The sequence below is a fragment of the Phacochoerus africanus genome, chromosome 1 (assembly GCF_016906955.1).
Source record: "Phacochoerus africanus isolate WHEZ1 chromosome 1, ROS_Pafr_v1, whole genome shotgun sequence".
Classification (NCBI taxonomy): Eukaryota; Metazoa; Chordata; class Mammalia; order Artiodactyla; family Suidae; genus Phacochoerus; species Phacochoerus africanus.
This window is the reverse complement of record NC_062544.1, coordinates 26,871,206-26,896,571: the sequence shown is the minus strand read 5'-3', so window position 1 is coordinate 26,896,571 and position 25,366 is coordinate 26,871,206. Positions and strand designations below refer to the sequence as shown.

The following is a 25,366-nucleotide window of genomic DNA, read 5'->3' as shown; positions in this document are numbered from 1 at the left end:
CCAGGAATAAACCCACATATCTGTGGTCCATTCTACAACAAAGGAGGCAAGAATACACACTGGAGAAAAGACAGTCTCTTTAATAAGTGGTGTGGGAAAAACTGGACAGCTATATGTAAAATAATCAAACCACATACAAAAATAAAATCAAAATGGACAAAAGACCTATAGGTAAGACCCGAAACCCTAAATCTCCTAGAAGAGAACACAGGCAGGGCACTCTTTGACATAAATCATAGAAACATGTTCTAAGATTTGTCTAAGACAAAAAGAAACCAAGGCCAAAATAAATAAATGCAACCTACTTAAACTTAAAAAGCTATTGCACAGCAAAGGAGACCACTGACCACACTGAAAAAACATCCCACTGAATGCAAATGATAGGACCAACAAGGGGTTAATATCCAAAATACATAAACAGCTCAAACTCAATATTTTTTAAAAGCCTGATTAATAAATGGACAAAAGACCAGAATAAACATTTTTTTTTTCAGGGCCACACCCATGCATATGGAAGTTCCCAGGCTAGGGGTCTAATTGGAGTTATATCTGCTGGCCTGTGCCACAACCACAGTAACACCAGATCCAAGCTACATCTGGGACCTACACCACAGCTCAAGGCAACACCGGATCCTTAACCCACTGAGTGAGGCCAGTGATCGAACCTGCATCCTCATGGATACCAGCTGGGTTCACATCTGCTATGCCACAACAGGCACTCACAGAATAAACATTTTTCAAAAGCAATTATACACGTGGCCAACAGGCACAGGAAAAGATACTCAATATTGCTAAGTATCAGAAAAATGCAAATTAAAACCAGGAGATGTATCAGAATGACTACCACCAAAAAATCCACAAATAACAAATGTTGGTGAGGATGTGGAGAAAAAGGTGCAGCTTTGGTAGCAATGAAGATTGGTGCAGCCATTATGGAAAACAGTATGGAATTCCTCAAAAAACTGAAATTAGAACTTCCATATTACCCAGTAATTCCACTCCTGGGTATGTATCTGAAGAAAATAAAAACACTAATTCAAAAAGATACATGCACTCCAATGTTGAGAGAGCACTATTTACAATAGCCAAGATATAAAAGCAACCCAATTGTCCATCAACATATGAATGGATAAGGAAGGAGTAGTATACACAAACAATGGAATATTAATCAACCATAAAAATGAATATAATTTTGCCATTTGCACCAACATGGATGGATCTAGAGAATATTACGCTTAGTTAATAAGTCAGAAAAGACAAATACCCTTCTGTTATCACTTGCATGTGGAATCCAAAAAATAAACAAGCGAAAGAGTATAATGAAACAGAAACAGATTCACAGATAGAGAAACCAAACTAGTGGTTACCAGAGGGGAGAGGGAAGGCAAGAAGAGCAAGATAGGAGTAGGCAATTAAGAGATACAAACTACCATGTATAAAAGAAAAAAGCAACAAGCATATATTGTACAGCACAGGGAAATATTGCTATTATTTTGCAATAACTTTAAATGGCATATAATCAATAAAAATACTGAATCACTATATTGTATACCTGAAACTAATATTGTAAATCAACTATACTTGAATTAAAAATAAATACATATACACCTACATAGTTACGATAAACTTTTCCTAATGAATGAACATCAAATTTTAAAATGTAATATTTAAAACTGTTCTCAATTAAGGCATTGTATAATTATGGTAATGGTGGCATCCACCATAAAATGAGACCAAAAAAGCAGTAGCAATACTTACCAGAAAACAACTGATATAAAAATAAAGAAAAAATACTGCAAAAAATTCTGATTTAACCTAAGCAAGATTCTATTACGTTTAGAAGAGTTTGAATATTTTAAATTTGTATCCTAATATTCTAAATGGTTGATCTATTTTCATAAACAGTTTAACTATTAGCCACACTTTTTGTTAGCACATTTTCAAGAATATGCGGGATTCTTGTATTTATACTGTTACTGAACCTCATAACAGATTATTTACGCATCTCAGAAACAATCCGCGCAGTTGGACAACAAGCTGGTCAGTTTGTAGAGGTCTGAATTTGCTATATCTTCCTACCTAGACTTCAGGAGCTCTAGATAAAAGCAGGCTGCATTTGACTGCCATGTGTCTCCTTTCTCAGATTTTTCATTTTTAAAAAACCCTTTTCATACATTAGTTATATACTCATTAATGCAATAAACTTTTACTGAGAATCTAATATTGTTAGGCTCTGTAATGGTCTCTGGGGACACCTCGAACCCTAGCTATATTAACCTATTTGGATTTCTTCAAATGCAGAACCTTTGAGGCTTCGTGCATTCTGCTCTGATCTCTTAGGATATGCACCCTGCTTTCCTTTCTTTCCCATAGCTTCTACTAATTTTTCCAGATTCCACTGGGGAATCAATTCCCTTTGCCAGGAGCCTTCTCTGACTCCCAACTTCTGAGCTAATACTCTTTATGTTCCTATAATACCATTATCACTACATTAAAAAATGATCATTGCCATTGCCCAAATTAATCTGCATTTCTATTAAAATTATACACATATATTAAAAATCAAACAGTAATAACAAAAAGCTGCCAACCTCTCTCGCACATACCCCTCCCCACCTGATTCCAATATGCAGTGAACCCACTTTCAACTCTTTCAGCTGTTTGTTTTATAATCTTCATCCATTCTTCTAAATAACATACTCATATAGCTATTTCTTGAATTCTGGATCTTAGATCTTTGACTCGCTTAATATATTTACGACACTGTATCTATTATTCACGACTAAGCTACACAGTGCTATGACTGGGATTTCTGTTCTTTCTGTCTGTCTGTGTAGGACTTCTTGTTCTTATACACGAGTTTGACTTGCTTTTCATTTTACCTAAGGTTTCTATGTTTCTGCCTACTGCAAATAGATCCTAAAACTCTTATTTATTCTGTAAAACCCCTCAATTTCTCTGAGTGTGATCCAACACATCAGGCAATCTACCTGGTCCTTAAAAAAAAAAAAAAGAAAGAAAGAAAGAGAAGAAAAAAGAAAAGAAAAGAAAAAAAAAGAGAAAGAAAAGCTGATGATCTCCCACTTGTTCCAGTCTGAACTAGTCACTCTGCTTGAGGCACAGCTGTCATCCTAGACTTTCCTTTGGCCACCAAGCTGGAAATGCCCTCTGCCCCTCGTGCTGGATTCCCTGATTCTCAGATCCCAGGCACTTGTTTCTTCTTTCTGTGAATACTCTTTTAATTGGGTGGAACACAGCCTCCACCAGCTTCTTGGTAAAGAGTGTAGGGGAAGTAAAGTTTGAGGCTTTGACTGAAAATGTCTTCATTCTATATTCATATTTAAGTTTGGATATAAAATTGTAAGTTAGAAGTAATTTTTACTCAAAACTCTGAGGGTATTATTTCACTATCTTCTTTTCCTCGTGTTGTAACTGACAGGGTTAATATAATTTTCATTCCTAAGTCTTTGAATGTGACCTGTTTCACTTCTCTGTTTTAAGAATCTTCCTTCCCTGCCTCCCTCCAGCCTCAATAATGTGAACTGATAATGGATCTTTCTTCACTCACTTTGCTGGACCTCTACATAACAGACACCCATGCAAACCCACCAAGCAGACTAAGAAATAAAACATTCAACAACAAAGTTGAGATCTCTCGTGCCTTCTTCCCTAGTCTATGCTTCTGCTCAACCAGATGTAACAATTATTTTATTTTAGTGCCTACCAATCTCAAACACATCTTTTTTTTTTTTCTTTTTTTTCTTTTTAGGGCCACACCGGCGGCATATGAAGTTCTGAGACAAGGAGTCAAATCAGAGCTGCAGTGGCCGGCCTATACCACTGCCACAGCAACTCTGGATCTGAGCAGCGTCTGTGACCTACACCACAGCTCACTTAATGCCAGATCCTCAACGCACTGAGCGAGGCCAGGGATCACCTGCATCCTCATAGACACCAGTCGTCTCCCACTGAGTCACAAAGGGAACTCCCTCACACACATCTTTTATTTTCACTATACATAGAATTCATGAACATGTATTATTAACATCTTTAATATATTTAATATACAGAGTATCATATCAGAGGCTTTTTTTCCTACAATAATATGAATGTTTTGGGGGATTACTCCAAAATGAATTTTCATTGCTATACAGAATCCCACTGCATGACCACACAAAAATTTACTTATCCATTCTCCTGCTGATGGACAAATTTATTTTCCTTTTCACAATTACACTTTAGGCTTCCATGAATAATCTTTTGTTTAAAAAAAAAAGTGCATAGATCATTATTTTGAGCACAATGACCTTTTTTTTTTTTTTAAATCTTTTTAGGGCCACACCCATGGCATATGGAAATTTCCAGGCTAGGGGTAAAATGGGAGCTACAACTGCCAGCCCATGCCATAGCCATTGCAATGCCCAATCTGATCCGTGTCTGTGACCTACACCACGGCTCACAACAATGCCAGATCCTTAACCCAATAAGCGAGGCCAGGGATCGAACACACATCTTCATGGATACCAGTTGGGTTCATTACCGCTGAGCCACAATGGGAACTCTGTGTTTTCACTTTTTTGATGGTGTTTTTTGAAACACAAACAAAAAAAAAAAAACACATAAATTTTTAATTCTGATGAAGTCCAATTTATGTTAATTTGGCCACTTGTGCTTTTGGTGTCATGTCTAAGAAAACATTGCCCAACCCAAAGTCGTGACTATACACTCCTATTCTTTCCAAAGTTTTAAATCTTACATTAGCTCTGACTCATTTTGACCTAATTTTTGTGTATGATGGGAGACAGAGATCCAAGCTCGTTCTTTCACATTTGGATATCCAGCTGTCCCAGTACCATTTGTTGAAAAGACTATTCTTCCACCACTGAATTGTCTTGGTATCTTTGTCAATAATAAACTGACTGCAAATGTGAGAGTTTACACTGAGACTTAGTTACATTTCACTGACCTATATGTCTACCTTTATGACAGTACTACACTGTCTTTGTAATAAGTTCTGAACTTGGAAATAGAGTATGTTCTTCCTTTCAAGATTGTTATGGCTATTTCTGGCTCTTTGAATTTCCATATGAATTTTAGGATAAGTCTGTCAATTCCTGCAAAGAAGACAACTAAGATTTTGATAGAAACTGTGTTGAAGCTGTAGATAAATTTGGATAGTATTGCCTTTTTAACTATATTTAAGTCTTCTGATTCAGGACCACGGAATCTTTCCATTTATTAGATATTCATTAATTTGTTCCAATAGTGTTTTGTAGCTTTTGGTTTACGTTTGCACTTTTGTTAAATTTATTCTTAAATATTTAACTCTTTTTGACACTACTATTTTTTATTTTTTGTCTTTTTTTTTCTAGGGCCACACCCGCGGCATATGGAGGTTCCCAGGGTAGGGGTCTAATTGGAGCTGTAGCCACCAGCCTACACCCACAGCCACAACAACGCCGGATCCAAGCCGTGTCTGCAGCTCACGGCAACGCCAGATCCTTAACCCACCGAGCAAGGCCAGGGATCAAACCTGAAACCTCATGGTTCCTAGTCGGATTCATTAACCACTGAGCCACAATGGAAACTCCCGACACTACTGTAAATGGAATGTTTTCAACTTGTTTTCAGGTTGTTTACAGCAAGTATATAGATATTCACTTGCTTTCTTATATTGATCTTCTATCTTGCAAATGCACTAATTTTTTTATTCTAATGATTTTTCAGAGGAGTCTTAGAATTTCCTATATACAAGATCATGTCATCTGTGAACAGAGATAGTTTTACTTCCTCCTTTCCCACTTAGGTGTCCTTTATTCACTCTGCTGTCTAATTTCCCTGACCAGAACATCTACTATAATGTCTAACAGAGACTTCTTTTTCTTGCTCCTGATCACAGGGTAACACTTTATAAGTTTTTGGATTCAGTTTGCTTATATTATTTTTTAGGCTTTTTTTTTTTCCATCTATATTCATAAGAGATTGGCAAGTAGCTTTTTTGTGTGTGATTCTGGCATAAGGGTAAACTGGGCTCATAGAACAAGTTGGGACATGTTCCCTCCTCTTCTACTTTTTAGAAGCATTTATAAAGAATTGGTATGAGTTCTCTCAATGTTTAACAGGATTCACTAGGGAAGCAATCTGGACTTGGCTTTTTCTTTGTGGATGGTCTTTGATTACCAATTCAGTCTCTTTAGTTGTATGTCTATTTAGATTTCTATACCTTCTTGAGTCAGTTTCAGTAGTTTGTCTTTCGAGGAATTTGTTTATCTCACCTAGGTTATCTAACTTATTAGTATTCAAGTGTTCACAATATTCCATTCATTAAAATTCTTTTTATTTCTGTAAGGTCAATAGTAATGTCCCCTATTTCATTCCTGATTTTAGTACTTTGCATCTTTCTCTTTTTTTTTTTTTTTTGTCAATCTAGCTGAAGTTTGTCAGCTGTTAATCTTTTTGAAGAACCAAATTTAGATTTCAGTGATTTTTACTATTATTTTCAAGTTTCTATTTCATTAATTTTAATCTTAGCATATTCTTCCTTCTGCTTGTTTTAGGATTATTTTTTTCCTATTTTTCCAGTGTGTTGAGGTAGAAGTTCAACTATTAAAGTTATGTTTCTTCTTCTTTTAATGTAGGTGTTTACAGTTATAAACTTACCACTAAGTACTGCTTTGGCTGAATCTTACGAGTTTGGGTATGTTGTGCCTTCATTTTCTTTCACAAGGAAGCATTTCCCAATTTCCCTTCTTATTTCTTCTTTGACTCATTGGTTATTTAGAAGTGTATTACTTAATTTCCACATGCCCGTGAGTTTCCCAAATTTCTTTGGCTCTTTGAATTCTATTCATTCCGTTGTGCGTTGGAGAACATATTATGAATTATTTCATTGTATGTATACTTATACTTGTCAGACTTTGTAATTGTCTCCAGCTAATAGGTGTCACATGGTAATCTCATTACAGCTTTAATTTGCACTTCCCTGAGTTCAGGAAAGGATGAACATTTTTTTTATATTTATTGGCAACTCTGATTTCCTCTTCTGTGAATTGTTTATTCACATCTTTTGCCTATTTTTCTACTGAATTGTTTTTCTTTCAGATTCATAGAAAGTGTTTATATAACTGAATATTCTCTTTGCATTGCATGTATTACAAATATCTTACAACCTGTCTACAGATTGTCTTCTTACTTTGAAAATGGCATCTTTTTGATCCACAGAAGATTTTACTTTTAAAATGTAGAATTTATCAACCTTTGTGTCTATAGTTTGGGCTTTTTAAACTTAGAAAAATCCTTCCCTGTCTCTAAATCTTTATCTCCTACTTTTCACACTAAGAATCCTCTAACTTACTTGGATTTGATTTTTGTAAGATTTTTGTATGCTGTAAATAATACAAACTTTTAGATTGCTATAACCAAATGTCCCAGTACATTTAACAGTCTGTCTTTTCCTTATTTACATACTATTTCAACATAGAAGTGTGCCAAGCATCTAATTTTTTTTTTTACTTACCATCTTCCTCTTTAATTACTAAATTTACTAGGAGATGGACCATCCTTTCTGCCTGACACACACTAGTTACTTATTAATATTCACTGGATAATGAGTAGAAATACACAAGTGGGAAATACACAGCAGTACATATACAACATGTCACGGAGGAGAATGCAGTGTCACAAGAAAAAGCTGCAGAAGTAGGCAAAGTTTGACCATAAGAAGAAATTTATTTTGTAAATAATAGGGAATCAATAATTATTTTAAGCAGAGAAATGGCACAGGGAGAAATGTGTTTCCTGAGGAATGGTAAACTTCAAAATCTGACAAAAGCAAATATTATGACAATGTACAGCAACACATACCTGCTGTGCTGGAGGAGGAAGAATAAACTATTATAATACTAAGAAGGGCAACTTGATAATACCTTGTAAAGCTGAAGATATGAACATTCTACAACCTAGCAACTATATTCCTTCAAGAAACTCACACATATGCATGAGGAAATAGGTATTAGAATATGTATTTTTGTAAACTTTAAAATTGTAAATGTTCAACATACATTAAAGAAAAAAGAATATGTAATTGCACAAAAATATACTGTAATAACATGCAGTAGTTAAAATAAGTTAATTAGAACTTTATGTATTATCATGGATAAATCTCAAAAACAATACTGCATAAAAGTTCCTGCATAATAATTTTCTATAAAGTTAATAGTGCTATGTTTTATTTGTAAATATACAGAAATGAGGGAAAGAACAAAATCATGCATGAAAATAACATTAAACTTAGGATAGTGGTTACTTTTGGGCAAGAAGTGAGAACAACAAAATCAATGCAGTATGTTTTTAGTGTTTAACTTTAAAATATACAGGCCTGAAGCAAAGAGGGCAAAGCATTCCGATTTGACAAAGCTGTAGGATGCAGATATGAGTGTTCACTGCACTATTCTCCCTGGTTTTCTACTGAAGAGAAGATTACTCTGGTGGCAGTAAGGAAAATGGACTGTGTGGGAAGAAGGAAAAATGGAAACAAAGAGTACAAGCAGAAGACTTCTGAAATCTAACATGATATGAAAGCAGTAACAATGAGGATGAAAAGGAAGGAGCCTGAGAGATATTTAGAAAACAAAATCAGCAAGATTGGGTATCAGGTCAGATATAAGAATTAAGAACGAGGTGGAAATTTGGGGTTCAAAACCATTCTCAGAAAAGTAGGTAGAAAGAGTTTTAGAAGACAGTCCCGTTTCTTTTTAGAACCTCTTGAATTTGAAGGGCCCATTCAATATTCCAACAAAGATCCAACAGTAGGCAATACAGCAAAGTAGTTAGCAGCCCAGGCTCTATCAGGTGTCCTGGGTTCAAATCCAGATTCAACCACTCAATCACATTAATTAACCATTCCAAGCCTCAATCTCCCTATCTGTTAAAAGAGATGGGAGAGTTAATAAAGATAACTATTTCCATGGAGTTTCCATGAGATGAAATTAGATGCCTGTCAAGTGCTGAGCAAAATCTTTGGCACAGACTAATTGCTCAATTAATGCCTATAACTACTATTTATGATTTCTCTGTCTCACATTTAGGACATACTTCTATATACATCACTTAGGACAATTCAATGATTCCTACCTTGGTTCCTGAAGCCTTTATTTCTACAATTATATTGTTTTGCATATGCAGGCTTTTATAAAATTTTTAAGATGCTTATTAATGGTATACCTTATTTAAAGTTGCCAAACAACTTATTAAAGTCGGCATCATTTTCCAACTCGAGAATATTCCCTTTATTACCTGATAATATTATACATGAGATCTAGTATTATACATGTGATCTAGAATTCCTATGAAATTCTACTAAATATATATACATTTAACCATTATCAAGTACAACACAAGCAATATGCCAAGCATGTGGAAATGATAACAATAAAGGAGACAGAAACAGTCCTAACGCAAATTACAGTCTATACGTGTTTTGCTGACAAACAGTTACAGCGCAGTATAATAATGTTAAAGCAGAGGACAGAGAAGAGGAACTCCCCCAGAATTTAAGTTAAGAAGAGCATCCTAAAGGATAGGGTATCTGATGTGAAAGATAAGAGGAATTAGCCAAGTAAGGCAGGGAGGTGGAAGCTGGATTTAAAAAAAATAGTGTCCTAGGCAGAAGAAACATCGTTTCACAAAAGTCCAGAACTGACAGAGAATGTAGACAGTTTAAAGGAGCTGAAAAAAGCTTAGTATACCTGAAGTATGCAATACAAGTATGGAGTACTGAAGCATGAAACTGATGACATACATAGAAAGAGACTGGAAAAAACTTTACGTCATACTCTGTAAAATCCAATTAAATGACAGTGACTAAGTTCCTGGTACACACTAAACATGATTTGCCTACTGATGCTCCCCCACCTTTTATTGCCACAATCTGGAATGCAACAACACTTTCAGCAAAAAACATTTTCCATTTAGTCTTCCTTAGTTGTTTGAAAGAAGAATAGTATAGCAGAACTTCTAAACAACTTAGTCTGTTCTTTCATTTGTAAAATGGGAACAATAATACCAAGGTTTACAGGTTTGTTAGGAGACCTAGGGAGAATGTGAGGAGTTCACACTCAGAGGACATATTTCTATACATCACAGAAAAGTGCCAGGACACACATTCAGAACCTCCAAAAAAGCTACGAAAGCAGATAAGCCAAAAAAGAAAGAAAAAAAGAAAAGTGGAAAGCTTTGGTTTCATTTTAGTGTTATGCAGTAGGAATGCCTTAGAAATAAAATCACCCTATTCTCTTTGAAAACAGGCAAGACGCATACATCAAAAGTGTTAGAGTAAAATTAAAATAGAAGAATCAACACTGGTCTGATGATGTGTTTATCGTTTTCCTAATATGCAAGCAATTTCAAAAAAGAAAAACTGATCTTTTATAATTCACCCTTTTCACCTGATATATTATTACGTTATATTAAAAGTCATATACATAACAAGGATCATTGGGGAAAAAAATTCTCAAATCCCATTGCCCTACAACAATTGTTTTCATTTTACTATTTCTTTTTCAAGTCTTTAAACACAATAATTTGAAGGCTTTTCCATTTCATATTAAACTGTTCTGATTTAAGACCCAGACCAAATGGATATTAAATAAGTAATGTTTCAAGAATACTCATCTTTGCAAAAGCAAAACAACAAACTCCCTGGGTACATTTAAAACAAGTCAATTTATCATAATTCAATTTACACTCAACTGTGAAGTAACACAACTGGGATTTTAAAAGATGTGTATCCTATATAAATTTCATGCCATGTAATTTTCGTCTTATTCTAATTTGTCTTACTGTCAACCCAAAACATTTATATCTAGTGACTCCTTTTTCTCCCTAGTGGTCTCATTCAACATCAGCTTTATTCTATGAAAATTGTATTGATATTAATCTTGAATGAAAAAAATTTTCAGTGGAAAGAAAATATCACAATATTATTTCATAAAGAAAGCATCAAGCTCCATCAATTTCTTAAAAAGCAAAAAAAAAACTGCCTGAACTATATTAAAGGAAGATCTTAATAAAATCAAATACTTTTCATACTACAGACAACTACTATTAACAGAAGATCATAAATGAACTGAAGGTTAAGCTAAATTTCCCAGGAGGAAAGAAAGCTCAGTTCAATATTAAAAGTTTATTCTAAAATTTTCAAATAAGAAATCCTTCAATATTACTAATACAAACTATAAATCCAAAGGAGATAAGAATATCTTTAGGACTTCCTACAGAGAAGGTTTTGGAGAGTTATTATTCCAGGAAGAAAAACAAACAGAAAAAAACCCTCACAGATCTTACTCAGTGTCACAAATTCTACTAAGTATCTGGTTAGGGTTCATATAAATGCCCTCAATAATATCTTAATGCTTTAAGATCAATTCATCTAAACTTGCTGATGCTAAACTTTTAACTACCATAGCACAAGTGTTCCCTTCTTTAGGTGAGTTAACTGTGGCCTCTCATAGGCATGTCTAACTCTTCTTGTCTTCATCTTTTATCATGTAAAAATGCTGAGGAATACGTAGAAAATACATTGGAAACCACATAAATATTAAAAAAAAAAAAAACCCTCCTAAAAGAGTAAGCCTGATGTTTTAAACCTTGAAATACAATATAATAAGGCAAAACCTATTTAGGTGTTTAAAATAATCTTAACTATATAATGACTGGCCACATTAAAAATATTCACCAACTCTGCCAATCAATCTTTAAAGACAATGGTAAATCTAGGCATAAAACAAGCAGTCTCATATTGCCTTTGATACCAATTAATCAATTTATTTCAATTGTTCAATTAAACTTCTTATGTAGAAATGGCTCAAATATGTCCTTCAGCTTAAAGCTGAACATCTTCCTTCATCTTCAATATCATTAGTTTCAATCTCTAGTAAACACCTACCTTTGAGGTTCTTTGAAGTTGATCACCAACATATGTTTTACGAAACTGATCCAAGAACCACAGAATTGCAAGTTCTACTTTCTCATTAGAACACTGAGGCAATCCGGTATCCATTAAAGATATAAGCTGAAAAACTCTTTTCATGAAGGGAAAAAAAAGCTTCAGTAAAAATTCTTAGAGAAACATTAAAACATTTACCATCAATTTTATATAATACATAATCACTAAGAAAAGTGGAAAACACAAACGTTTATAAAGAAAATATTTTAAAAATCATTTGAGAACCTACTAAGAGGTACTACAATTTGGTCTAATCCCTTCTGAACACACATTTATTATTTTACTAAATATTTATATGTAAATACTTATGGCATATATATATAAATATATAACATATACATAAAAATCTACAATTATAAATACAATATAAACATAGATACTACCTTATATACTTATGTATATATAAAATAATTTAGTAAAGGAAGAATGATATTGAATGTGTATTTTACTCTTTTATTTCAACATATTTTCATGTAACTATATACCTCAGGGTCACAAAAAAATCAAGAGTAACACTCATCAAGCTATTATCACTTTCTTAATGAGTAATAAAATCTTACCTGGAACCAATTACAAGATGATCATAACCAAATCAACTATTTTTAATACAAATATGCAACTACTGCTATCAAAAATTATAAATGAACTAAAGGTTAAATTTCCTAGAGAAACAGCTTAATAGAAAAGCTTAGTATAGAGTTTTCTGCCCCAAATCCTATTATTTAGCTGTTTTCATTAAAATTTTCCAGTGAATGGCTGCCAAGTGACTGGTGCTAACAAAATAGCCATAACAATCATTTTCAGAGACAGAGGAAGTTCTGGAGGAAATGGCACCTTTTTCTCCTTTTCTAATTGCACGAAGGCAGCTGCTATGCCTAGCTCTAGCCACTCCCTTCCATTTATGCTCACAAGAACATAAACACACACACACAGTTATAGTCTGTGTCTTTTCTGAGATTTTTTAATGTATGTATAGGTAAATATATATTCCCTTCCCAACTCCTTTACACATATGGAGCATTCTATAGTTATACTGTTAAACGTGGTTGTTTTCATTTAATAATATATTTTACACATCTTTTCGTGTCAGATACAGTTTCCTTATTCTTTTTGCAGCTGTTTAACATCCCATTATATGAATGTACCATATTATTTTCAAGCCTTCCCCTATCGATGGACACTAAGGTTATTTACAATTTTTTTCTATTACAAAAATGTTGCAATTAACAATCTGGAACACATCATTTCACACATGTACAGTTACAATATATATACTTCAAATATACTTAAAAAGTCAAATTACTAGCTTAAAAAATATTAATTTTATAATTTTGACAGTTATTACCAAATTGCCTTCCAAAGAAATCAAGATAATTTATACTCCTATCATCAGTATATGAGAGAGTCTATATACATACAGATAATTCAGGGTGTATTAAACTTTAGAATCTACCGGAATCTGAAAAATGGCATCTTAGTGAAGTTTTAACTTGATTTCTCTCATGAAGTCAAATTTTCTCCATGTTTCTAAAGCATACATTATGTCTTTTTGTGTGACCTTTTTGCCCATATCCTTTGTTGATTTTTTCTATTGTGTTTTTATTGCTAATTTCTACAAATTCTTTATATATTAGAAAACTGAGCCCTTTGCCTTTGATTGAGATGTAAATATCTTCCCCCATTTTTTCACTGGTCTCTTGATGTTGATTATAACTTTTTAATACCATGCATAATTTTTTCTTCTTATTCAGAAAATCTATCAATTTTTTTTTGCTTGTGGATTTTTGCATAATAATGAAGTCTTACCTGAATTTGAGGTGTTTTTATGTTTCATCTTTTTACATCTACTTCTGGGATATATTTAAACTTAATCTTGACCATATCTTGTGAGATATGGATCAACATTTTTTTCCCAGAGGCCTACCCAGCTGCTTCAATATCACTTCTTTCTTGTATAGTTTATCTTTTGCTCACCATTTTGAATTATCCTTTATCATATATACTAGGTCTGTTTATGCATTTATATCACTTACTGAATATTTTATTTTATTCCACTGATTGCTCTCACAAAATATGTCTTGCCCAATTACTTTTTACCTAATCTTTCAAAAATTACATAATATTAAGGCTATGTCAAATTTTAATGATCTCATTTTGAATATAAAGTTATATTTCAGTGAAAAACAACTGCTGTCCTCTTCCCTAACTGCAAAGAGTTCTACGGCCAAAATGTCTAGGTTACAGCAAATTAACTTTAAAAAACTTGGTCTTATTGCTGAAGTGTTATGAAATACTATTTGGACAACTTTTACTTACTAAATATCATTAAAATTCATGAAGGAAAACTTAGTAAAGATCAAATTTAAGAATCAGATTAATAACCAGGTTTGTTTATTTGTTTGTTTTACCTAAGAAGATGTGTTTTTTTCCTCTAATTCTGAGTAGGGACAAAGCTGACTTTTAAAGTCTGTGTTTTGGTGAATGCACAGACTGATGAAGCAATTTTCAGTTAAACACACACACTAAACTTTATGCCTGGATCCAAGTGATTTTTCAAGTAACCTAAAGCATATCTTACTTTTAAATTCTTTATTGAGTAGACCCACCCCTGTCCTATTCTAGTTCTTTGTTGATTCTATGCAATTGCTTGTTTACTTTTATATCCTTTTTATAGTATACATCCCACAAATCTGAAGAAGACATGAAACCAAAAGACAAGTTTGCTGGGGTGGCTTTACAAGCGGGGTGGCGAAAAGGCAATGACATCCCCCGTAGAAAAAGAAAGATTTCCCAGAAAGGTACATGATCCATTTGCCAAACCAGCTTTGATAGTTGTATAAGAAGTTCAGATACAAGTGCTTGAAAGCCAAAATTACATTTGCTGAAATAACACATCTATTTCTAATGTGTTTAAATATATATATACATTATTTATATATAAATATGTACATTATATTCTAATATATTTATTTCTCTCTCAAGCAAAATTCCAAGGCAATGCTCTAGGACTAGTTGGTGCTGCATGGTATATCAGAAACTCAGGTTCCTTCTGTTTTGTTGTTATACCTGCCTCCATTCACCCAATCACTTTTTGGTCTAAGACGGCTTCTTCAGCTCCACCCATGTGTATAAATGTTATGCACACCATATTCACTTACACTCAATTGCCCAGAACATAATCACTGAACCAAACCTAGCTGCAAGAGAGTCTAGTAAACCTAGCCTTTATTCAGGTGGCCAATGCCAAGCAAAACATTTCAAGTATTCTATTACTTCAGAAAACGAAAAGAAAGATACAGGACAAACAGTTTCTATCGCAGTGCCTTTCAAAAATTTGTGGACACCTCTAACAAATGCTTAAGACCAAAGCTTGTATTTTATATACAATATTCACTTCTGGTCTCAATTTACTGTCCTACATTTACATTTTACCTTTATCTTAAATTATCTTTGGGGCATAGAGGGAATAAAAGGATAAATACACAATTAAATAATTTTGATCCAAGTAGGATATAAGCACACCATTTCAAATGCAAAGAAATGAATTCTGGACAGTCAGCTATTTTATATTTCCCTGAATATCCAATTACATAACTATTCATTCAGTCAACAAATATTTGAGAACCTATTATGTGGCAGGTATATGTTAGGAGTTCAGAATACAACAGTGAGCAAAACATATATATTCTCAGTCATCTAGAAATCTATAGCCTATGCAGAGAAAGACAATAAAACAAGCACTTAGAATAAGGAATGACAATTGCTATAATAAATATAACAAAGAAATTAGAATTCCTAATATTCTAGGATGGAACAGAGCAAAGAGTGTGTTGAGAGAAAGGAGAACGCATGTGTAGCTCTTTAGGCACAGAAGACAAAGCATGGCTCATTTAAAAGCTGAAAAAAGTTCAATATGGGTATGAAGCAGTCTGTGGCAGGGGATGAGGCTAATGAGACAGGAAGGACCCAGATCATGAAGAGCCTGATAAGCTATGCTGCCTTTAATCCCAAGCACAATGAAAGTCATTGCAGAGCTTAAGGAGAGCACAGATAAAATCAGATCTATATTTTAGAAAGCCAGCGAGGAAACAAGATGTCCATTTAAAACTGCATGAATCCAGGTAAATGGTGAGAGGATGACAACGGGGATGACAGAAATAACTGGACTAACTGGGATAAGTAGAAGGTAGAACTGACAGGATTTCATGACTATACGGATGCTAGTGGGAGAAAAAAGAAAAAGTTAAGGAGAGCTCCCAAGATTCAGGCTTAGGCAGCTGAGTGGACAGTGAGGAAATACGTGAAGAGAATCAGGGTTAGGAGTAGATAGAAAAGACGAGTTTAATTGTAGTCATTGAATTAGAGGTACCTGTGGGACAGAAGATGCAAGTCAAACAGTTCAGTACATGTTTGGAAGTCAGACGGCAATAATTTAAAAACAACATAGAATCACTGAGCAATATCACTGAGTGATATCTTAGTTGGCAAGGGTACCTATCTATAGATGTGTGCGATTTCTTTTATCACTCAACAAATTAAGAGAAAATTCTGGATTCTTTCAGAGTTTAGATTTTGCCCAGCAGAAGAGATAAAAAATACAGCAGTGAACAAAGGAGATAAAGTATATTCCTTCCCTAAGTTAGTGGAATAAACAAACATCAAGTGGTAACAAGCACTATGAAGAAAAGTAAAGTAGAATGGGGATGTTATTTTGGATACAGAGGTCAAAAGAGGCAGAGACATCTGGGTACAGACCTGACTGAAGTGACGGAGAACCGCACGAACATCGGGGAGAAAGCACTCCTAGCAGAAGAGAAGCGCAAGGGCTCGAAGGCGAAAATGTAGCCGTAATACTCAAAGAGGAGCAAGGAGGCCCATGGACGTAGTTGAGTTGAATACAAAAGGACAGGAAATAAGGTCAGAGAAGTAGTACAGTAGGCTTTGGGCCATGGCAAGAATTTGTAATTTGTCTCATGTGTGACAGGAAGCCACTGGATGTTGCTGAGTAGAGAAGAGAAAGGAACACTCTCCGATGGGATAAAGGTTGAGGTCATCTCTACCACAGCAAGGTTTGGGACTGAGAGTAAAACTCTGAGCTAGCTGCCAAGGTCTTCAAGGAATAATGAGGGGGTGACTGGGAGATAAACAGGTGAGAGTCACACGGGAGAAGGAGAGGGCGGCCCGAGAGGAATGAGCCTAAAAGAAGCAGCCACCCACTAGCCACTAGAGAAGATCTGCACTAGCAAATTGACAGGATACAGGATTAGACAAAATCCCTGGGAAATCTCTCCAGAGGAAGAGGAGTCTGGTCATGATGAATGAAACTGAGATGATTACAAAACTATCTTTACTTAATTAGAATTGTGTGGCCTGAGCACAAATACATTTATTTGCTACGTTTAAATGTTAGGCATGGTTAAATATGTTAAAGTAATATGTTTTAATAATAATTATCACAGTATTGAAAGCTTTTATGAATAGCAGCCTTTTCTGGATAAAATTACACATAGATTTTTTGGCAAGAGTTTCTCAATGTTCTAATTCGGCAGTGTTCTCCCAGGAGTGAAAAAGGTCATCACACACAGAAGGCAACAACAGCATCACAGTTCCCGTTACTTGGAATTTCTTCACATGAAATTGATATTTTACATTTTTACATAAAACGTCATTCTTATTTTAAAATCTCAGTATGTTAAAACACCTATTTATGTTTTTTCTGACAAAATATGTTAGTCCCAGTACATACCCCACCTCGAATCTGCTCGGCCCTGTTTAAATACCCACCAACCCCACCACCACCTCTCAGCCCACTCTGGGCTCAGCCAACCATTTGTCTTGTAGTCCCGATAAAGACTGACCCAGTTCCTACACTGCTGAATCCTCCCTCAGGGGAAAAGGAAAGGCCTACCACAGCTCCAGCCAGCCCCCACGTCCAAGCAACAGGACAACAGAAGCTCTGGCTTCTTCAGCAGCTTCTCAAAGAGGCCAGGGAACACAACTAAGAAGTAGGAAAATGTTAAACACTCCAGGGGTAGGTTTCGACCACAAAGAAATGGGACCCAGAAATAAGTGAGGAGGTAAACTGCTTGTCTTTAGGACTGTTTTGAAACACAGTGGTTCCATGTGGTCTCTGGGGGAAAACTGTAAAAGTGAGTGACCAGATGTGTAATGACCCTCATTTGTAGTAGTTATGTTCTATAAAACTGCTGTGAAAAACTCAAGTAGCAAACACTAAACCACTTCTCCTCGAGGAAATACAGGAATAGGTTCCTGAGGACGTTGGTCACAATACTTTCATCAACTAATCAACACACACCAGTTTTATGTGTGTTTAAAGACATCTTATTTAATATATATTGTTGATGATTCATTAATATCAAACTCATAACCAAGAGCACTACAACTTGTGCCTGAAGAAAGCTTACCTAACATGCGCATTTGCTCTGTAAGGCACATTACATCCTTCTGGTGCTTGGGAGCCCTAGACCACGCTTCAGCACTATGCTGGAGGGACATCTTAAACGCAAAACCGCCAACAAAAAAGCACAAAAACGTCAAAAATACAGCACTCAACTGATAGCAAAAAGGACACTTATTTACTGTGTGAGAGCAGATCAAGAAGACAGAGCATCTATTCAACCTCAGATGGGAAAGTGTGCACTGGGCAACTCAAATTTTCCACCACCACGCGCACAATCAAGAATGACTACAGCAGCATGTTATTGGTTTGGGGGCTAACAAATTTTAGCAAGTATATAAATTCGCAAAAATGGAATCTGCAAATACTGAGGATTAACTCTACTTGTTTTCTCTCATTCTCTCACCTTTCCTTCATTCTTCCCTCCCCGAAAGTGTATTCTTTACCACACCCCTCTCCCCAAAATCTTAGCCCATAAACTTTACCTAAGGCTTTGTTTTCTAGGGAATACAGGCAAAAATGCAGAACAAATCTTATTTACACCCAAATATGTTTGCTGCTTAAGGAAAAAATTAAATTTTTTCACATGGTAAATGCACACTGCTTTTGGTTTATCTCCAATTATATACATTTTTCAGGAAAAATAGTGCCAGTGGATATTTCTCTACTTGCCAGTGCAAACTTTAAAAATTCAAACTACAGAAAAATTTATACTTTATTCACACATTACTAAATATGTAATGTTATGTTTAAAGATGATACAGAGAAAAGTTATTCACTTGGTTTAAAATTAAAGCATTTTGATGGGGAGTTCCCATTGTGGCACAGCAAAAACTAATCCAACTAGGAACCATGAGGATGCGGGTTCGATACCGGGCCTTGATCAGTGGGTTAAGGATCTGGCATTGCTGTGAGCTGTGGTGTAGGTCGCAGATGCAGCTTGGATCTTGTGTTGCTGTGGCTCTGGTGTAGGCCATCAGCAACAGCTCCAATTAGACCCCTAGCCTGGGAACCTCCATATGCTGTGGGTGCGGCCCTAAAAGGACAAAAGACAAAAAAGAAAAAAAAAATTAAAAGGATTTTAAGAATGTACCCAGTCATATTTTAAAGTAGTTTTATTGGAAATAATAAATATTAGAAAATTTAAAAATATTTATGTTCTACTCAGATTCAAATTACATTTGAAACTGTTTAAAGGTTGAAAAGTGTATGGAATGAGAGAGAAATTTCTATTAAAAATGGCAACAGATGTATTAAAGATTTAAGAACATATTTAAGAATAATAATGAGGAAGAATATCACACTAAGGACTTTAGTAGGGTGACAATGGTGTACTAAATAATAGACCTCCAAGATCAGTGGAGAGGAATGAAAGGCCTAGAAAAAGACACAAGAATTTTATGAAAAATATAAGTGGCATTTCAAATCAGCAGAGGGTGGGGTAGACATTAAATAGTTAACACCTTGGAAATGTTCAAAAAGTCTATAAAACAAAATAAAGTCAGGTACATTAAAAAATATAAAAAGCCAAACCATAAAAGAACAAGGAGCAGATATAGGTGAATATGTTTTGTCTAGGTGTGGAATAACTTTCTCAAATATGAACACTGAAAAAAATGTGAAAGAAAAAATTCACAGATCTGAATACATAAATATTTAAAGCTGGTAAAAAAGAAATTTCTAAAACAAATTAAACATATAGAGAAAACACATTCAAAAGAAATAGCAAAATACTACAATCTTAGATTTATACTGAGTTCTTATGGAAAAAAACAGGAAAGATGATGGTAAAAGAAAACCAGGTGAATGATACAATCTGTATATAATAAAAAAAATCACAAAGAGAAAATTAAAATGACAAAGAAAGGAATGGAAAAGAATGTTTGACACAATTCATAAATGAAATACAAACTAAAATGAGACGTTCCTTACCTCTAAACTGGTAAATAAAAGAATCCTACTACCTAGTGTTCAATTGTAGGAAAAAAATGATAGCCTCTCACAGCCTTTTCATTCTGAGGATAGATAAACTTCTACAACTTTTCCAGAAGGCCATTTGGTAATGTGCATTGAAAGCCTCCATAATACTATATACTATTTAACCAGCTATTGTGCTCTTAGGACTTTTATAAAATTACTTTGATCTACATAAAGAAATAGTTAAAAGAATATTCACCTTTATATTTGAGAAAATTTGAGTAACAATCTAAAATTCCAGAAACAAAGATCTATTTAAATTATAGTGCAGCTTAGAATACTCCATATCTAGGTAAAGATGTTCACAATCTTGTTTGATTTTTTTAAAAAAAGAAGTGTTTGGGGATGTTTGTTTGGTTTTTTGGTTTTTTTTGTTTGTTGTTGTTTTTTTTTTTTTGTCTTTCTTTTCTATTTCTTGGGCCGCTCCCGCGGCATATGGAGGTTCCCAGGCTAGGGGTTGAATCGGAGCTGTAGCCACCGGCCTACACCAGAGCCACAGCAATGCTGGATCCAAGCCGCGTCTGCAACCTACACCACAGTTCACGGCAATGCTGGATCGTTAACCCACTGAGCAAGGGCAGGGACCGAACCCACAACCTCATGGTTCCTAGTCAGATTCGTTAACCACTGTGCCATGACAGGAACTCCGGTTTTTTGTTTTTGTTTCTGGGTTTTTTTTTGGGGGGGGGCGGGTAATGCAGTGCTTACTATATACCAGGCATTGTCCTAAGCACGTTAAAATTATTAACTCATTTAATCCTTATGACAGTCCAAAATGAATTAGATATTATTATTATCACCCCCTCTTTGGTTTACAAGACAATGTTATAATATAATACAATTTCTGTTGAAAGAAAGTTGAAAAATACACATGTAATATATATATATATATTAAAAAGATTCTTGACACAGATGGAAAGACTCTTGGATTGGAAGAGTTAATATTATCAAAATGACTATACTACCCATGGCAATATACACATTCAATGAAATCCCTATCAAATTACCAATGACATTTTTCACAAAACTTGAACAAAATATTTTAAAGTTTGTTTGGAAGCACCAAACACCCAGAATAGCCAAAGACATGCTGAAAAAGCAAAATGGAGCTGGAGGAATCAGGCTCCCGGACTTCAGACTATACTACAAAGCAACAATCATCAAAACCCTATGGTACTGGCACAAAGACAGAAATATAGATCAGTGGAACAGGATAGAAAGCCCAGAATTAAACCCACACACCTACAGCCAACTAATCTATGACAAAGGAGGTAAGAATATACAATGGCGAAAAGACAGCCTGTTCAACAAGTGGTGCTGGGAAAACTGGACAGCCACATGGAAAAGAATGAAATCAGAATACTCCCTAACACCATACACAAAAATAAACTCCAAATGGATTAAAGACCTAGATATAAGACCAGTTACTGTAAAACTCTTAGAGGAAAACATAGGCCAAACACTCTCTGACATAAACGACAGCAACATCTTCTTACATCCAACTCTTAGAGTATTGACAATAAAAAGAAAAATAAACAAATGGGACCTAATCAAACTGAAAAGTTTCTGCACAGCAAAGGAAACCCTAAACAACACGAAAAGACAACCCACAGAATGGGAGAAAATCTTTGCAAGTGAATCAACGGACAAGGGATTCATCTCTAAAATTTATAAACAACTTCTGCAGCTCCATACCAAAAAAACAACCCCATCAAAAAATGGGCAGAAGATCTAAACAGACAGTTCTCCAAAGAAGACATACAGATGCCAAAAAACATATGAAAAGATGTTCAATATCACTCATCATTAGAGAAATGCAAATCAAAACCACCATGAGGTACCACCTTACACCAGCCAGAATGGCCATCATCAAAAAGTCTACAAACAATAAGTGCTCGAGAGGGTGTGGAGAAAAATGTACACTAGTACACTGTTAGTGGGATTGTAAATTGGTGCAACCACGGTGGAAAACAGTATGGAGATACCTCAGAAAACTAAAACTAGAAGTACCATTTGATCCAGCGATCCCACTCCTGGGCATCTATCCAGAGAAAACCACAACTCGCAAAGACACATGTACTCCAATGTTCACTGCAGCACTATTCACAATAGCCAAAACATGGAAACAACCTAAATGTCCATCGACAGAGTAGTGGATCAAGAAGATGTGGTACATATACACAGTGGAATATTACTCAGCCATTAAAAAGAACGAAATACCGGCATTTTTAGCAACATGGATGGACCTAGAAACTATCATGCTAAGTGAAGTCAGCCAGCAATGAGACACCAACATCAAATGCTTTCACTGACACGTGGAATCTGAAAAAAGGACAGACTAAAGTTCTTTGCAGAACAGATGCTCACTCACAGACTTTGAAAAACTTATGGTCTCCAAAGGAGACAGTTTGGGGGGTGGGGGAATGCGCTGGGGTTGTGGGATGTAAATTCTATAAAACTGGATTGTGATGATCATTGTATAACTACAAATGTAATAAATTCATTGAGTAAATAAAAAAATAAATCAATAAAATTAAAAAAAAGATTCAAAGATCTACTAAAATGATGATAGTACTTATCTTCAAATTAATACATAACTTTTCCTTTCATTTGAATTTTTAAAGTGTTCAACAAAAACATATATTATTACTTCACTATAAACAAAGATATTAAAAATAAATTAAAATATATGGAAATCCAGTTCACTCATTATTCATACAAATATATTTGACTACACTACTTATTAGAGATATGACTCCTACAAATACCTTAACCTCTAAGCCTTGGTTTTCTCATCAGTAAAAAGGAAAATAATACCTTCTTCAAAAAGTCCAAGTACAAAATGCTTTAGCTCTTAATACCAGCTGAATAACTAAATTTCTAACTACTTAGTAAATTTCTGTAAATTATATGGCTGCTACTTACCGACAGGATAATTCTCCATCCATAGCATCATGTTCATCTGTACTGGTATATGTTAATCTTCCTCCAACAACTGTCCCAACTAAGTATACCAGCCAGGCAAGACGTCCTAATATACAACAGGAAAAAAGTTTAGAAGTATTGACAGAAACAAAGCTTATTTTTTAGAAAACTCCAAAATTAGCAAAATGACCTATTCTTCCAAACAACTGATAAACTATCGTGAACTCAGTTCTTGACAGAGAGTGAAGAGTTGTATTTTAAGTTCATCAAGGTAGTGCAACAGTGAAAACAACATTTTAGAGCCACATATAACTATGTTTGAATCCCAGTTCTACCAATTTGCTATGTGATCTTGTAGAAGTTACTTACCACTTTAAGTCTTAGGTTTTTATTTGCAAAATGGAGAAAGTAAGATCTACTGTAAAGACTTAAGATTGAAATAAATTTGATAAAACATCAAATGTAATGTCTACGTCAAGGGCCATTAGTAAGTACGAGTACTGATCCAATGGCCAGCCAGTATCTTTTCTGAGTAGTCAATGTCATGATAGCACCTGCCTGATCTTTTTTTTTTTTTTATTTTTAAATTTTTTTTAGGGCCACACTCTTGGCATATGGAAGTTCCCAGGCTAGGGGTCGAAGCAGCTGCCAGCCTACATCAGAGCCACAGCAACACCAGATCCGAGCCACACCTGCAACCTACACTGCAGCTCACAGTAACATCGGCTCCTTAACCCACTGAGTGGGGCCAGGGATTGAACCAGGTTCTCATGGATACTAGTCGGGTTCATTACCCCTGAGTCACAACGGCAACTCCAGTCTGATCATTTTTAATATTGCCCAGGCTTGGAAGATAACAGATGGTAATAAATTTACTCCTTTTATATTTTTATGCATAACTTTTTAAAAATCCCAAATTTTCACTATGCAAATTATAGTGTTTGACAACCAAATTAACTTCATGGGTAACAGCAGCAAAGGACTAAATAATTTTACAACAGTGGAACTAATGGCAACACCTACGCTTTTCACAAATCTTACTTTGGAACAGCCAAAATTGACTGATTTAGAAATGTTGGATTTATTGAATGCTTTTTGTTTAGGCATATTACTTTACATCTCTAGATTCATTGATCTATGTATCAGAGTCTCCAAGATTTTTGAAACCTTCTATGAATAATTAACAACGAACCCATTATTTTGATAAAAAGAAATTTTGTGCTAATCTTGGAGACTGACTTTTCAAAGATGAGCAGGTTATTTCATAATAACGAAATAAATTACGTCTCTGTATTAAGAAACCTTTTCAAGTAAACTAAAATGTTTTTTTACAAGGTATTGAATTGAAGAGTTATAAAAGAGACTATGCTTGTTAGAAGACAGAGGAGGGGTAAATAAATGGAAAAAAAGAACATATTCTTCCTATATTCCTGTAGATTGAATCGGTCACTACTATTAATCAACAATTTCTTCAAACTTCTGGAAAAATATAAACTTACTGAGGTGACAAAACTTCCTGTACATTAGAAATATAATCCAGTAAAGTACCCACGTCCCTTAATCTGTTACAAAACCATGAATAAATCAGAATTGAGTAAGTATGTGGCCTTGTATATCAGCAATCTAAGACATTAAGCAGGAGAAATAAGAACACTTTCATCAAGGAATTCATAAAACAGACTCAAGATATGTATAATTAGTGAAAAAAAGGCCCATGCAGGAAACTGAAGATATCAATAAAATTACCAAATGCAGTTCTAACGTGTTTTATGAGCAACATAATGCTCTCTCCTGATGATCGTGCTTCTTCTGTGGACCCTCTCAAATGGCAGCTGATTTCTCTTCCACACCTTTTGTAACTTAGGCTTTGAACACAGACTTGATGGTCTTCATTTCTACTTCCAGAACATTCTCCCTCTCTACATTATAAAAGTACTCAGCTTTACCTCTTATGTCTCCTAACTATACTACCAAATTCTCTTTCTAATTGCAATGATCTAATCTCCTTCAGGCTACGACTCCTTATTTTCTGAACATGTTAG

At 34.8% G+C, this 25,366-nt stretch overlaps 1 protein-coding gene across 5 annotated transcripts in view; it reads right to left on the bottom strand.

Moving 5' to 3' along the window:
* Window positions 1–25,366, bottom strand: part of RANBP17 (RAN binding protein 17) — a 332,066-nt gene that overhangs the window by 236,896 nt on the left and 69,804 nt on the right. For all 5 annotated transcript variants that reach the window (XM_047786458.1, XM_047786108.1, XM_047786195.1 and 2 more), the window contains 2 exons: window positions 23,325–23,430; window positions 11,945–12,080 (listed from right to left, as the gene is read on the bottom strand). In XM_047786458.1, the coding sequence (XP_047642414.1) occupies window positions 11,945–12,080; window positions 23,325–23,430 (242 nt within the window). The remainder of the gene's footprint in view (window positions 1–11,944; window positions 12,081–23,324; window positions 23,431–25,366) is intronic.